Source organism: Palaemon carinicauda, chromosome 9 (assembly GCF_036898095.1).
Source record: "Palaemon carinicauda isolate YSFRI2023 chromosome 9, ASM3689809v2, whole genome shotgun sequence".
Taxonomy (NCBI): domain Eukaryota; kingdom Metazoa; phylum Arthropoda; class Malacostraca; order Decapoda; family Palaemonidae; genus Palaemon; species Palaemon carinicauda.
The window spans coordinates 149,746,611-149,761,610 of record NC_090733.1 but is presented as its reverse complement, the minus strand read 5'-3'; the positions used below and the strand labels follow the sequence as shown (position 1 = coordinate 149,761,610).

Genomic DNA, 15,000 nt, shown 5'->3' with positions numbered 1-15,000 from the left:
AAATATTTTCTATGCAGCACTTCGTAGAATTAATAAAAATGCTTTCGATTACGTATTATCAAGCTCGGCGACTTTGTTATACAGGCAGGGCTGCCAACAGATTCTCTTTTGCTAAACTTGCCGTTAGCTTGTGCAGTGTACAGCTGTCAGAATACTGTCAGACATCTTAGTTTCCCGTGAAGTGTACCGGAATTAATGATACCCACTGTACAAATGTTTAGGTAAAGAGGGTCAACTCTATTTTCAAGATTATGTTAGTGATTAAACTGTTAGTACCAACTATGATGTAGAACAGCGCCGGTGTTTATGCTGCTTTCTGGACATCTGTAAAATAAAAAGGGGGTTGCCTTTATACCCTTTGAATCATATTCTAAGGTGCGCTAGGAAATGATAACAAAATGATTGAAGATTTGGGGAATTTGAATTCCTTAAAGCCATTGTTTGGTGCCGTATCTGTGGCTCAGGATTATTTTTATCTAAGTCTATATGCTCATATTTTACGTAGTTTCTGTTTAGCATGCTTTTCGACACTGAGGAAAATTATCAATGATAAACTGTACAGAGGATTGTATGAAGGTTTCTAAGTAATTTTCATGAAGAAACTCAAATTATCTATTACACTGGATATGTGCAATGTACAGTACAGCGGCTCTATCACTACCAAAGACTAAGAGAACAGTGGTTTGATTTTGGCGTGTCCTTCTAGAAGAGAGTCTCCTCTACCATTACCAAGAGGAAAGTAGTCACTGAACAAGTACAATGCAGTAGTTAACCCCTTGGGTGAAGAAGAATTGTTTGGCAATCTAAGTGTTGCTAGGTGTATATATGAGGACAGAGGAGAATATGTAAAGAATAGGCAAAGGGACAGTGAACCGTAACCAGAGAGAAAGAGCCAATGTAATACTGTCTGGCTAGTCAAAGGACCCCATAACTCTCATGGGTTTAATCTAGGTCTATATTATGTATATAATTGATATATTACGTACAATTTTTTCCTTCTTTTGACACTTAAAAAGGTTTTGCATCGCAGACGTCTGTGAAAAGTAGAAGTTTTGAGTAGTAAATGCGTTATTGGTATTATAGGTGTTGATCATAGAAGTTATTTACGCCAGACGTAGTTTTTTTCAGTAATAAATGTGTTAATTGTTACTATAGGCGTTGGCCTGATAAGTCATTCACGCCGGAAGTTGTTGTTGGGCTTAATTGGTTACCCAGAGCAGATCATGATAATCTACTGCATATATCTGGAGGTTGTCTCCGTAGGGGCGGGGTAGTACAATTAGTACACATCATGCTGTGTACTATATGCATTGTTATTGATATTGCAAGCTAAGCTACCACCTTAGTTGGAAAAGCAGGATAATAAAAGCCCAAAGGGCTCCAAAAGGGAAAAAATAGCGCAGTGAGGCAAGGAAATAATTGAATAAATAAATTGCAAGGGAAGTAATAAACAATTAAAATTAAACATTTTAAGAACATTAACAACATTAAAATAAAATTTTCTTATATAAATAGATTTTGCAGATTTGAGAACAAAGCCCTCAGAAGTATATTGGGAGTTGAATGGCAGGACAGGATTAGAAATTAAACTATGAGAGAGATTACTTGAGTGCCATATGTGGATGAGATCATGGTGAGGGGCAGGTGGAGATGGTTTGGGCATGCTCTTTGCACTCCTCAAGAGGAATTAGTTCACCAAACTTTCAACTGGGCTCCACAAGGCAAAGCACTAGAAGAGCTGGAAGACCCAGACCTAAATAGCTGAGTACTATGAAGCGTAAAGTAAGAGATGACAATTGGAGAAGTATTGAATTAAAAGCTCGAGTTAGAGATGACTGGCGGAATCTAACTGAGGACCTTTGCGCCAATAGGCGTAGGAGATGATGATGATACAAACTATGAAAACTTCAGAAACACAGCAGGAAGAGAAATAAGATAGAACAGTGTACCCTCAAGCAATAGAACTCTACCCCAATACAGTGGAAGACTCAGAGTCTTTGCAGCGTTCCTTTAGTTTTATCCGCACTAAGTTTTATCCATTTACTTAAATCACCGTTCTCGCTTCATTTCTTTTATTTTGCTCTCCAATTTTAGCATTTTCTCCATGTAAGAAGGATATTAACTGTGCAGTTGTAGTTGCACTATGGCGGTAAATGGCTTCACAAAAGCATGAATCCTTTGGGGTTCTTGTAGATTGAACTGGCGAGGAAATCGGTAGGTTTAGAAGCCATCGTGGCTATTATATAAGTTTAGCAGAGCAATTGGTGCGTTATGAGCTAGGTGTTTATGGCGGGGAATCTATATCACCCGACACAGGTTTTATGATGGAGAGATTGAACTTTTTTTTTTTCTTTAAATATCTGATTGTTATTTATCTTTTTGCTATGGTGGGGCCCATGATAGATTTCAACTTACGAATTACTGTTGTACATATACTATTATGTACAGTATGCATATAAAATCTTCTGGTAACTTTCACCAGTTTTATATATATATATATATATATATATATATATATATATATATATATATATATATATATATATATATATATATGTATATATATATATATATATCCCTTTCTGAGTGGGGACACCCTAATGTGGTGAAATGGTTTGTGTATCGTCATGATCAGGGCCACCCATACTATGTTGGTTTGCTGTGAGCGATCAGACAAAAACCTCTCACCATCACCAGTTAGCAGTTGTCCAGCGTTGTGACGAAAACTGACCAAACCTCAGACATGGATAGGGACATGTCTTAGGCCATTGTCCTGCAGTGGACTAGAAATCTATTGTTATTGTATGTATGCATTAACAGATGATATATAAAAGTAAAGGTCATTTCTTATTAAACTGCGTGAATTGAAATCCTACCACCTAAATCTTCATCATTCATTGTTCATCTGGATTCAAAGACTTTTAGTGACTAACGTGTATGAAAAGATCGAGGAAATCGTGAAGTCAAGATGTCACTTTCAATTAAGAAGGCTAAAATCTCTAGCTATAACACCATTTGTGCTCACTACACAGCCTCTACTAGGTTTACGACACTTTTTGAAGGTTCAAATCACTGGCCGTTCTTTCCTCAGACAGGCTCTACAATGTTTATAATGCTTTCAAACGCCTAAAATCGTATTTTTATCATCTGAAAAATGTAAAAGTCGGAATACGTTGACAGTTTTGACAGTTCTGTGTCTACGTTTGTTAAGGAGAGTCTTGGACTTCTCATGTGTTATCTAAGTTACGAAATATCTTAATCTTAATCTACGAAAACGTTTCCCTTTATACCTGTAATGAAAATTCTCCTGACAGTTGTTGGGGAGTGACGTCATAGTTCCGATGGCTCGAATCCGGAACTGTTCGTTTTCGTGATGGAGATTTTTGTGTTGCGTTAAATTGAAGTTTCAAATAAATTTCTTTTACATCTAAAATTAACACATGATTATTTTTCGGTGAAATAAATGTTCTACGAATCCCGTATATCCTAGTCTAAAGGTGTACATTCCAAACACGTGTTGACGTGTTTATTTAGTTATAGTGAACCGAAAACAGCATGTGAATATGGTAGCTATTGTACAGATAATGACTAACTATGATAATAATAATAATAATAATAATAATAATAATGTGTCTTCAGGTTGAAAAATCCTTGAAAACGACCAGGAGGAAGGAAATGGGTATATGCCCACCTAGGATCCCCACCTTGCCTTGGTCGTAATTTCAATAACATCTGTCGCGGTAGTCTGCGTCTGTTAATTCCTCCTGGAAGTAGATGTTGAAATGAGCTCGGAGAGAGAACGTAAATTTCCAAAAAAGTTGTTAGATTGGACAGACTAACTTGTTTTTAAATATGTAATCTATTATCTTATATTTAATAAGTTACCATATTCGTTTTCTGAGTCCAATAGGCATTGCCCGCTTTGCCTTACCATGCAAAGGTTCAAGCAAAGTGCTTGCTCGTGTGGCTTGAATTAGATAATCCCCGTGGAACGATTTGCCAAATAGCTGGCAGAAGTACGTGCGAAATTTGTTTTGGCAGCCACGATTTAGTCCCGATAATGGCCCTTGATGAAAATAAGAAAGTAAACAAGTTGCACATAATTTCTTTGTTTGTGTGGTAAGCACTCCCTTGTATTTCATTTTCTTAATAGGGTTGCTTTTACTGTAATGTATATGATTATCATTGTTATAAGCCAATCTGGACAAGCATAATGCTATAAGCCTAAGGGCACCGCTTTGGTTTATATCATTCTGCTTGTGTGTGTGTGTGTATATATATATATATATATATATATATATATATATATATATATATATATATATATATATATATACATATATATACATATATATATATATATATATATATATATATATATATATATATATATGTGTGTGTGTGTGTGTGTGTGTGTGTGTGTGTATGAAATAAATGACTTGTGTGTCTCTGCCCAACATTAAAGCTTTTGGACCTGGTTTGACCTCCATGCGTTTTTCAGATATTTTTTTCATGTTTGTGAAAAAAACAATACAACTTTGCCTCCTTCGACCATTACTATTCACGGTATGCGAGTAAACTCTGCTGTCTAACACACCTCCTTCACCTTTCCTCTCCTCAACCAGTTTTGACCTTGCAGATGGAGGGAGACATGTGTCTTTGGCACTTGGGTCACACGTTCATTTTGAGATATATATATATATATATATATATATATATATATATATATATATATATATATATATATATATATATATATATATATATATATATATATGTATATATATATATAACACTGGTCCTTCATTCGACCGAAATGAACTAATGAGCTTATATTTACAAGCTATAACTATAAAAGCAATGAGAGTGCAGGCCTCCGACACGGCAGTTTATTTCTCGAAACAAGCTTGCCTTTCCCAGAATCAATTTAGACCGTAGGCATATTTGAAGTCTGTGTGACAAGCATATGCAAACTTGGGGTTAAGGTTAAGTTTAATTCAGTCAACCTTTTGCTCGACCTTGATCTTTGACCTAGTACTTTCAAAATTGAATCACTTCCACGTCTCAACATAATTAATTCCCGAAAGTTTCACTACTCTATGATTAAAATTGTGGCCAGGAAGTTATTCACAAACAGTCAAACGTGCAAAAAGGGGCGCTAACATAACCTCTCCCAACTTCGTCGGCGGATGTAATAGAGAATTCATGTCTCTAATCACTACGATTAAAAGGAGTCTGTCATTCAGCTTAATGAACCGGAAGAAGGATCTCGGGATATTACGAAATTTATGTCCATGAACCTAGAACAGAAACCTTTGTTTCTTGTAAAGTTAAGGAAGTGTTGTCTTTCTTAATTATACATTCATTATGCAGTTCGAGACCCGGCTTAAATTAGGAATTTTCTTCGAATTTCTTGTGAGGCGCTCTGTGTTTACATATCTTAGAACAGTTCCATATTTTCTGTAGGAATATGACAATTTTACATTTGAAAAAACTATAGTGCCAAGTTTTGGAAAGGTTACCCACTAGTATCAGCATTCATTTTAATATTAGATCTCACCCTCCTTGTTGATCTTCCGCGAAATTGTCAGCCAGTACAGAGAGAGAGAGAGAGAGAGAGAGAGAGAGAGAGAGAGAGAGAGAGAGAGAGAGAGAGAGAGAGAGAGAGAGAGAGAGAGTAATTTGATCTTAATGGATGTTATCAGAGATTAATAAATGCCATGAAGTGTTTTATAATCAGCTAGGAACTTGAGTTTGATGCTATATATTTGGAAGAAAACAAGCAATTGCTATTAAGCTAACGTTAAGCATTACACAGTTATTAGAACTCCTCGTAGTTCTTGTGAAGCCTTTATAAAACTTCTGTCCTTACTAAGTGTACACAGTAAACTCCAAATTTCTGGGTCACAAGCATTTTGGAGGACACAATATTCCACACAACCACTTAATGCTCCTTAAATGTTTCTTTGGTGTCGAGAATAGGACAGGGAAGTCTCCATTGGCAGGGACCTACATTTTATGCTCTTGAGACAGTAATTTCAATGTCACTACTGGGTAAACAATAACAGCATCGCTTTAAGCTTCTGTGGCCCTAACCTGCCAAATTTTTGTCAGGCAAGATGCGCATTCTTCGAATGCTGTGAATGTCTGAGGAGTTCGCATCTGTTCGCTGGCATGTTATCAGGAAGGAAGGGATGACTGGGATGTTGATTTAGAGATATGATAAGGTGTTATAGTAGAGTTTGGTTATCAAAGCCTAAATGCACTGTATTCTAGATAGCGCTGTTAGTTCCGCCCTGCCCAAACGCGCGCGCACACACACACACACAAACACACACACACTCACATAGAACAAAGGCCTTAGACATGTCTTTTCACTCGCGTCTGTTTATGGTCTTTTTATGCCAGTCTATACCCGCAGATTTTCTTAGTTCGTTTATCCATCGTCTTCTCTTCCTTTCGCTACTTCTTTTGCAATCTGTAGGGACCCATCCTGTTATTTTTCATGTTCATCTATCATCTGTCATTCTTATTACATATCTTGACTATATCCGTTTCTTTTTCTTACATGCTGTTAGAGTATCCTCTACTTATATATATATATATATATATATATATATATATATATATATATATATATAATATATATATATATATATATATATATATATATATATATATATATATATATATATATATATATATATATATATATGTGTGTGTGTGTGTGCGCGTGTGTGTGTGTGGAAGTGGGAATAAAGTCGTAACTTGAGTTGTGTTTGGGAGGCACCTCTTATAGATATATATATATATATATATATATATATATATATATATATATATATATATATATATATATACACACACACACATATGTGTGTGTGTGTGTGGCGAGGGGGGGGGGGGAATAAAATCGTAACTTAAGTTGTCTTTGGGAGGCACCCTTTATAGAGAAAAAGAGCTTAGTGTCAAAAAGGGTATGCTATTTATTATAAGAAGTGAAATTTTAATAATTCTTTATTCAGATCAGTAAAATTGTTTTTGCGTGCCAATCTCTAAGCTACATTTTTTTTACAAACATTGTTATTGAATTGTCACAAATACTGCCTTTCCTTATTCAGTTGAATTCCACGAACAGAGAAATTGAGACCTTCCGTGAAATAAAACTTTATTACCTTATTTATTACCAATGATTGATTGGTTTATGGAATTTGGGGAGCAATTTAGTGCCTACATACAATTATGGATGAATCCCATAACGGTTACCACCTGAATAGTGTCGTTAAAAGTTAAAAGAATGAATCCTCCATTTTCTTTATGAAATCCGTTACACCGCATTCATCGGTTGATATTGCACTGAGATTTGGAAAAAAAATCGTCTTTTGATTTATATAATTTTTGTGATACTTTTTCTTATTTATTGCCTTTCATCTTGTGATGGGAATGATTTAGAAGGAAAAAAAAAAGAAATGTTGGTATTGCCAAGAGGGGAAGAGAATAGAAGGAGGAACGGAATGTTGGTATTGCGAAGATGGGAAGGATTAGGAAGGAGGAAAGGAATGTTGGTATTGCGAAGATGGGAAGGATTAGGAAGGAGGAAAGGAATGTTGGTATTGCGAAGATGGGAAGGATTAGGAAGGAGGAAAGGAATGTTGGTATTGCGAAGATGGGAAGGATTAGGAAGGAGGAAAGGAATGTTGGTATTGCGAAGATGGGAAGGATTAGGAAGGAGGAAAGGAATGTTGGTATTGCGAAGATGGGAAGGATTAGGAAGGAGGAAAGGAATGTTGGTATTGCCAAGATGTGAAGTATTTGGAAGGAAGAAAGGAATGTTGGTATTGCCAAGATGGGAAGGATTTGGAAGGAAGAAAAGAATGTTGGTATTGCGAAGATGGGAAGGATTAGGAAGGAAGAAAGGAATGTTGGTATTGCGAAGATGGGAAGGATTAGGAAGGAGGAAAGGAATGTTGGTATTGCCAAGATGTGAAGTATTTGGAAGGAAGAAAGGAATGTTGGTATTGCCAAGATGGGAAGGATTTGGAAGGAAGAAAAGAATGTTGGTATTGCGAAGATGGGAAGGATTAGGAAAGGAAGAAAGGAATGTTGGTATTGCCAAGATGTGAAGGATTAGGAAGGAAGAAAGGAATGTTGGTATTGCGAAGATGGGAAGGATTAGGAAGGAAGAAAGGAATGTTGGTATTGCGAAGATGGGAAGGATTAGGAAGGAAGAAAGGAATGTTGGTATTGCGAAGATGGGAAGGATTTGGAAGGAAAAAGGAATGTTGGTATTGCCAAGATGGGAAGGATTTGGAAGGAAGAAAGGAATGTTGGTATTGCGAAGATGGGAAGGATTAGGAAGGAAGAAAGGAATGTTGGTATTGCCAAGATGTGAAGGATTAGGAAGGAAGAAAGGAATGTTGGTATTGCCAAGATGGGAAGGATTAGGAAGGAAGAAAGGAATGTTGGTATTGCCAAGATGGGAAGGATTAGGAATGAAGAAAGGAATGTTGGTATTGCCAAGATGTGAAGGATTAGGAAGGAAGAAGGGAATGTTGGTATTGCCAAGATGGGAAGGATTAGGAAGGAAGAAAGGAATGTTGGTATTGCGAAGATGGGAAGGATTTGGAAGGAAGAAAGGAATGTTGGTATTGCCAAGATGGGAAGGATTAGGAAGGAAGAAAGGAATGTTGGTATTGCGAAGATGGGAAGGATTTGGAAGGAAGAAAGGAATGTTGGTATTGCCAAGATGGGAAGGATTTGGAAGGAAGAAAGGAATGTTGGTATTGCGAAGATGGGAAGGATTAGGAAGGAAGAAAGGAATGTTGGTATTGCCAAGATGGGAAGGATTTGGAATGAAGAAAGGAATGTTGGTATTGCCAAGATGGGAAGGATTTGGAAGGAAGAAAGGAATGTTGGTATTGCCAAGATGGGAAGGATTTGGAAGGAAGAAAGGAATGTTGGTATTGCGAAGATGGGAGGGATTAGGAAAGGAAGAAAGGAATGTTGGTATTGCCAAGATGTGAAGGATTAGGAAGGAAGAAAGGAATGTTGGTATTGCCAAGATGGGAAGGATTAGGAAGGAAGAAAGGAATGTTGGTATTGCGAAGATGGGAAGGATTTGGAAGGAAGAAAGGAATGTTGGTATTGCCAAGATGGGAAGGATTTGGAAGGAAGAAAGGAATGTTGGTATTGCGAAGATGGGAAGGAAGAAAGGAATGTTGGTATTGCCAAGATGTGAAGGATTAGGAAGGAAGAAAGGAATGTTGGTATTGCGAAGATGGGAAGGATTAGGAAGGAAGAAAGGAATGTTGGTATTGCCAAGATGGGAAGGATTAGGAATGAAGAAAGGAATGTTGGTATTGCCAAGATGGGAAGGATTAGGAAGGAAGAAAGGAATGTTGGTATTGCCAAGATGGGAAGGATTAGGAAGGAAGAAAGGAATGTTGGTATTGCGAAGATGGGAAGGATTTGGAAGGAAGAAAGGAATGTTGGTATTGCCAAGATGGGAAGGATTTGGAAGGAAGAAAGGAATGTTGGTATTGCGAAGATGGGAAGGATTTGGAAGGAAGAAAGGAATGTTGGTATTGCCAAGATGGGAAGGATTTGGAAGGAAGAAAGGAATGTTGGTATTGCCAAGATGGGAAGGATTAGGAAGGAAGAAAGGAATGTTGGTATTGCCAAGATGTGAAGGATTAGGAAGGAAGAAAGGAATGTTGGTATTGCCAAGATGGGAAGGATTAGGAAGGAAGAAAGGAATGTTAGTATTGCCAAGATGTGAAGGATTAGGAATGAAGAAAGGAATGTTGGTATTGCCAAGATGTGAAGGATTAGGAAGGAAGAAAGGAATGTTGGTATTGCCAAGATGGGAAGGATTAGGAAGGAAGAAAGGAATGTTGGTATTGCCAAGATGGGAAGGATTAGGAAGGAAGAAAGGAATGTTGGTATTGCCAAGATGGGAAGGATTAGGAAGGAAGAAAGGAATGTTGGTATTGCCAAGATGGGAAGGATTAGGAAGGAAGAAAGGAATGTTGGTATTGCCAAGATGGGAAGGATTTGGAAGGAAGAAAGGAATGTTGGTATTGCCAAGATGGGAAGGATTTGGAAGGAAGAAAGGAATGTTGGTATTGCCAAGATGGGAAGGATTAGGAAGGAAGAAAGGAATGTTGGTATTGCGAAGATGGGAAGGATTTGGAAGGAAGAAAGGAATGTTGGTATTGCGAAGATGGGAAGGATTAGGAAGGAAGAAAGGAATGTTGGTATTGCCAAGATGTGAAGGATTAGGAAGGAAGAAAGGAATGTTGGTATTGCCAAGATGGGAAGGATTAGGAAGGAAGAAAGGAATGTTGGTATTGCCAAGATGTGAAGGATTAGGAAGGAAGAAAGGAATGTTGGTATTGCCAAGATGGGAAGGATTTAGAAGGTAAAAAGGAATGTTGGTATTGCGAAGATGGGAAGGATTAGGAAGGAAGAAAGGAATGTTGGTATTGCCAAGATGTGAAGGATTAGGAAGGAATAAAGGAATGTTGGTATTGCGAAGACGGGAAGGATTAGGAAGGAAGAAAGGAATGTTGGTATTGCGAAGATGGGAAGGATTAGGAAGGAAGAAAGGAATGTTGGTATTGCCAAGATGGGAAGGATTTAGAAGGTAAAAAGGAATGTTGGTATTGCCAAGAGGGGAAAGGTTTAGAGGGAAGAAAGGAATGTTGCTATTGCTAAAATTGACTGAGCGATTTAGTTATGTCATTGTCTCTAATGGTATTTACTGTCACACCGGACCGTCAAGCAAAACCTAGAGATTTGAGGATTATTAATGTACTCAATTTGGCATCAAGTTGCAGAATGAGAAGAAAAGCTAAATTGAAGGCCAGTTTTGTGTTTATGAATTTAACAAAGGATTAAACTATTGTATATGTCATTTTTGCTAGACCGAATTAAACATTTATCTGTAGTTCTACACATCGAATGAAGGCTGGTAAGGAGACATATAAATGAACGGCGATGACCAACCAGGATAGCGCCGTCAAAATTCCTTCATGTGTAGCACAGAGTAGTCGAGACAGGGAGGAAGTCCAAGAGGACCCGCCTGTATCGCCCTCTTGGGTCTCCTTTCCCATGACGAACAGCGCCGGGGCGACGTGATTGTGTGTCGTTCCCAAGTCAATCTGTTCGTCCGGATGTGGGCCCCTTTCAACACGTGCATTGCTGAGGATGACGAAAGATGGCGTCTGCGCGTGTGGCTCCGGACGGGCTGAGGAGGTTAACACTCGGAGCAGAATGTTTTGAGAAAAACAGGAGAGGGCGTTTTTTAAATACGAGTAGAGGCTGTGAAAATATATGATTAAATGCTTTTATAAAGGATGAGTCATTGTTTAAAGAAGATGGTAATCCATTGAGTACTGAAGAGAGAAAGGTTTGAAACTAATTGAGAAAGAAAGGAGGGGGTGTCTTTGAAATAGAGGAGGGTGCTGTGAAAGTAGAGGATTAAATACCTAGATAAAGGAGGAAACAATGCTTTAGACAATCTGGTAATCCATTGAATACTGAAGAGAAAATGGTTTGAAGCTAATTAAATGTTTTTTTTTATTACTAAGGAGAGAAGGCTTTGAGAAAAGGGAAGATGCTTTATAAAGGAGATGATCTTTTGTAAAGAAGAACATGCTTTATTAAGGAACGATGGAATGTTTTGTCTTAGAATAAATTGCCTTGCATAAGAAATGACTCTAAAGAAAGGACCATGACCTACTAGATGTTTTAAAGTTTATAATATAGATAATCAGTGAAAACCTCTTTGAAAAACCTTATAAAACAGATTTATGTTAATCTCGAAGCTTGCTGTGCCATCCCTACTGAATTTATAGTAAGAACTGCTTGGCAACGACTTAAGTTTCTGTCGATCGAACCTGGTCTTATTGAATATGGAAATTGGAGGAAATTAAGTCATTTCAGCATCGCTTGGTAACGAAGGCGAGGTCAAGTTCAGCCGAGCGGAATCTATAGGTGTCCATGAGGAATGATTTTAAATATCGACTTGAAATGTGTCGCTTTTCAATGTTAATATGTGTATATATATATATATATATATATATATATATATATATATATATATATATATATATATATATATATATATATATATATATATATATATATATATATATCAAGGCTAAATATTCACTTATTGATACTAGTTTTTCTACTTATTTGTTCCCATTCTAGAAGTCCTTTAGAAGCGGTCTAGGACTTTCTGGCGCAGGACTTTTTGGCACTGCTATTTTTACACCAAAGAAATTATTTATACTTATATACAGTAAATAAATAACACGATGATAATAACGAGAAAATAAAAAAAAATATATTTTATTCATAAAACTTTACACAATACATTTTCTTCGAAATACCTAAAAAAAATAAACTGAAATTTAGCAATTCAATTTAATTCAAAGTTATGTTCTAAACCTCTGAGGTATTCTAAAGGTTACTTTGTATCGTAATCAGAAACTACTCTCCTTATTCTCTCCTCAGCAAGTAAACATTTCTTCAGTTTGTGCTAGCGGGAGTGTCCAGCCAGTAATTGCTCGAAAGCCGCATCTCTTGTTTTTTGCACACGTTGGATCCCTTCAATAAATCGCCAGATTGTTGGATGATGCATGGATAACTGAATAATGCCTCCGTGGGCTGCCTCTGCATGATTGTTCGTTTTATCTTCTTGATTTAACGTCCTGTTATAGATTCCACATTTCCGTTTTGAAGAGAGCTGGTTGTCTGCTTTGTCTATTTCTGTTCGGTCTGCCTACGCAATTATCTCAAACCAGATTAATAAATCCTGTAGTTCATTTGGCAAAAAAATTGAAAGTGTATCGATGTGAGAATCCATGAAAAGCTTCTTTGATGTCAAAAAGTTTAATGTAGGTTACCCTTTGCTTGTTCGGGAGCAGTGCATAAATGATAGGATGAACTCCTCCAAGGTTTTTGGCCAATAACACATAAACTTGCGAAAATAAAGGCGGTGCAAGATTAAATGTTCCATCCGCGTACCAGATGTCAGAACCACATAAAATTTCTCTAATACAAGATTTTCTTCCAAGTACCAAAATTCTGTTGGCAGATGGGCCGCTGTCGGCAATTAAAAATTCTTCCTCTATTCTTTCGGAGCCTGTGTAAATTTTATAACGATATGGAATTCCTAGATCGAATAAATTAACAGGATTGCAAGGAGCTTGTTGCGCTTCATTACAAGTTCTTCTAACTGTTTTCTTTAGAGAATCCATGCAAGGTAAAACTCGATGAGGTGCTTGCGATACTTCTGTTAAGCATTGGTTAATAACTGTTGATGTATTTTATAAAATTTCCGTGCCTCGGTGTTTTATTGCACATTTAACATGAGCAGCTTCAATTGATGCAGCTGATGATCCGTGGCCATGCTGGTTTATTTCGTTAATCACTTCACCATCTTCAGTGAGGATTCTTCCTTTACATGAATTTTTACGTTCACATCGCCAAAATTTGATTGAAGGATCTCGTGATAAATTTTTTATTTGCGACCGAGACAAAAGAGAAAGAAATATAGAAAATGTTTTGGAGCATCACCTGCGCCAAAAAGTCCTGCGCCAGAAATCAACGGACCAAAAAGTCCTGCGCCAGAAATCAACAGACCAAAAAGTCCTGCGCCAGAAATCAACGCACCAAAAAGTCCTGTGCCAGAAATCAACGGACCAAAAAGTCCTGCGCCAGAAATCAACGCACCAAAAAGTCCTGTGCCAGAAATCAACGCACCAAAAAGTCCTGCGCCAGAAATCAACGCACCAAAAAGTCCTGCGCCAGAAATCAACGCACCAAAAAGTCCTGCGCCAGAAATCAACGCACCAAAAAGTCCTGCGCCAGAAATCAACGCACCAAAAAGTCCTGCGCCAGAAATCAACGCACCAAAAAGTCCTGCGCCAGAAATCAACGCACCAAAAAGTCCTGCGCCAGAACGTCTGCGCCAAAAAGTTTAATTCCGCCTTAGAAGCCCTCAAAGGTTATATACTTAAGAAACAACTAGTATGACAAATTAAAGAGATCCTTAACCAATTCTATTCTAAAGGGGTAATTAATTGAAATATGCTGGATTCCAGCCCATGGTGGAGTATTTGATATTGAAAATGCAGATGTCGCTGCTAAATCACTCATAAATTGACTATAAATCGGCATTAAACTCCCCGTTAAGGATTAGTTAATTAGAATTAAGTATCATATAGTGAGACAGTGGTAAAATATTTGAAGTAATGATCCAGAGTATTTATTATAATGATGCTGTTCTCATATTTTATTTTTCCTTGTTTCCTTTCTTCATTGAGCTATTTTCCCTATTGGGGCTCTTGGGCTTATAGCATCCTGCTTTTCCAACGAGGGTTGTAGCTTAGCAAGTAATTATTATAACAACAACAACAATAATAATAATAATAATAATAATAATAATAATAATAATAATAAATTAAAACCAATTAAACGAATTATCTCACCATGGGAACTCTCAAGCCAGTAGGATAAAAGGACAAGTAATTTTTAAAAAGATTTCGAGATGGTCACGGAAGATTAACCAATGAAATTTTTATGTACACACCTCACGAAACAGTCATCAAGTGCAGTGAGTGGGACTCTATTTTAGCCATCCAACATATAATTTGTGAATGTACTGTTTTAAGAAATATATATGTTTTGGTCAGAAAACATTTCTGATTCTGAGTATTTTTTCTGTATTTTATACTTTATTGTTTTTAAGAAACAGATTTAATTGATAGATTTTAAATATCTGTTTATCATAGGTTTTAATTTCTAGTTTATTTTTATCTATTTAATATATATTTATATATTTGTATATATATATATATATATATATATATATATATATATATATATATATATATATATATATTTTATATGTATATACATATATATATATATATATATATATATATATATATATATATATATGTATATATGTATATATATACTGTATAT

At 36.6% G+C, this 15,000-nt stretch overlaps 3 protein-coding genes across 3 annotated transcripts in view; all 3 read left to right on the top strand.

The window, feature by feature from the left end:
• LOC137647268 (Y+L amino acid transporter 2-like) overlaps window positions 1-15,000 on the top strand; it is a 99,530-nt gene that overhangs the window by 10,703 nt on the left and 73,827 nt on the right. The gene's annotated exons all lie outside the window — the stretch shown is intronic.
• Window positions 7,515-8,123, top strand: LOC137646694 (uncharacterized). The gene has a single exon (XM_068379801.1). It carries the CDS (start codon window positions 7,515-7,517, stop codon window positions 8,121-8,123), a length of 609 nt encoding a protein of 202 aa, XP_068235902.1.
• LOC137646692 (uncharacterized) lies at window positions 8,163-9,023 on the top strand. The gene has a single exon (XM_068379800.1). It carries the CDS (start codon window positions 8,163-8,165, stop codon window positions 9,021-9,023), a length of 861 nt encoding a protein of 286 aa, XP_068235901.1.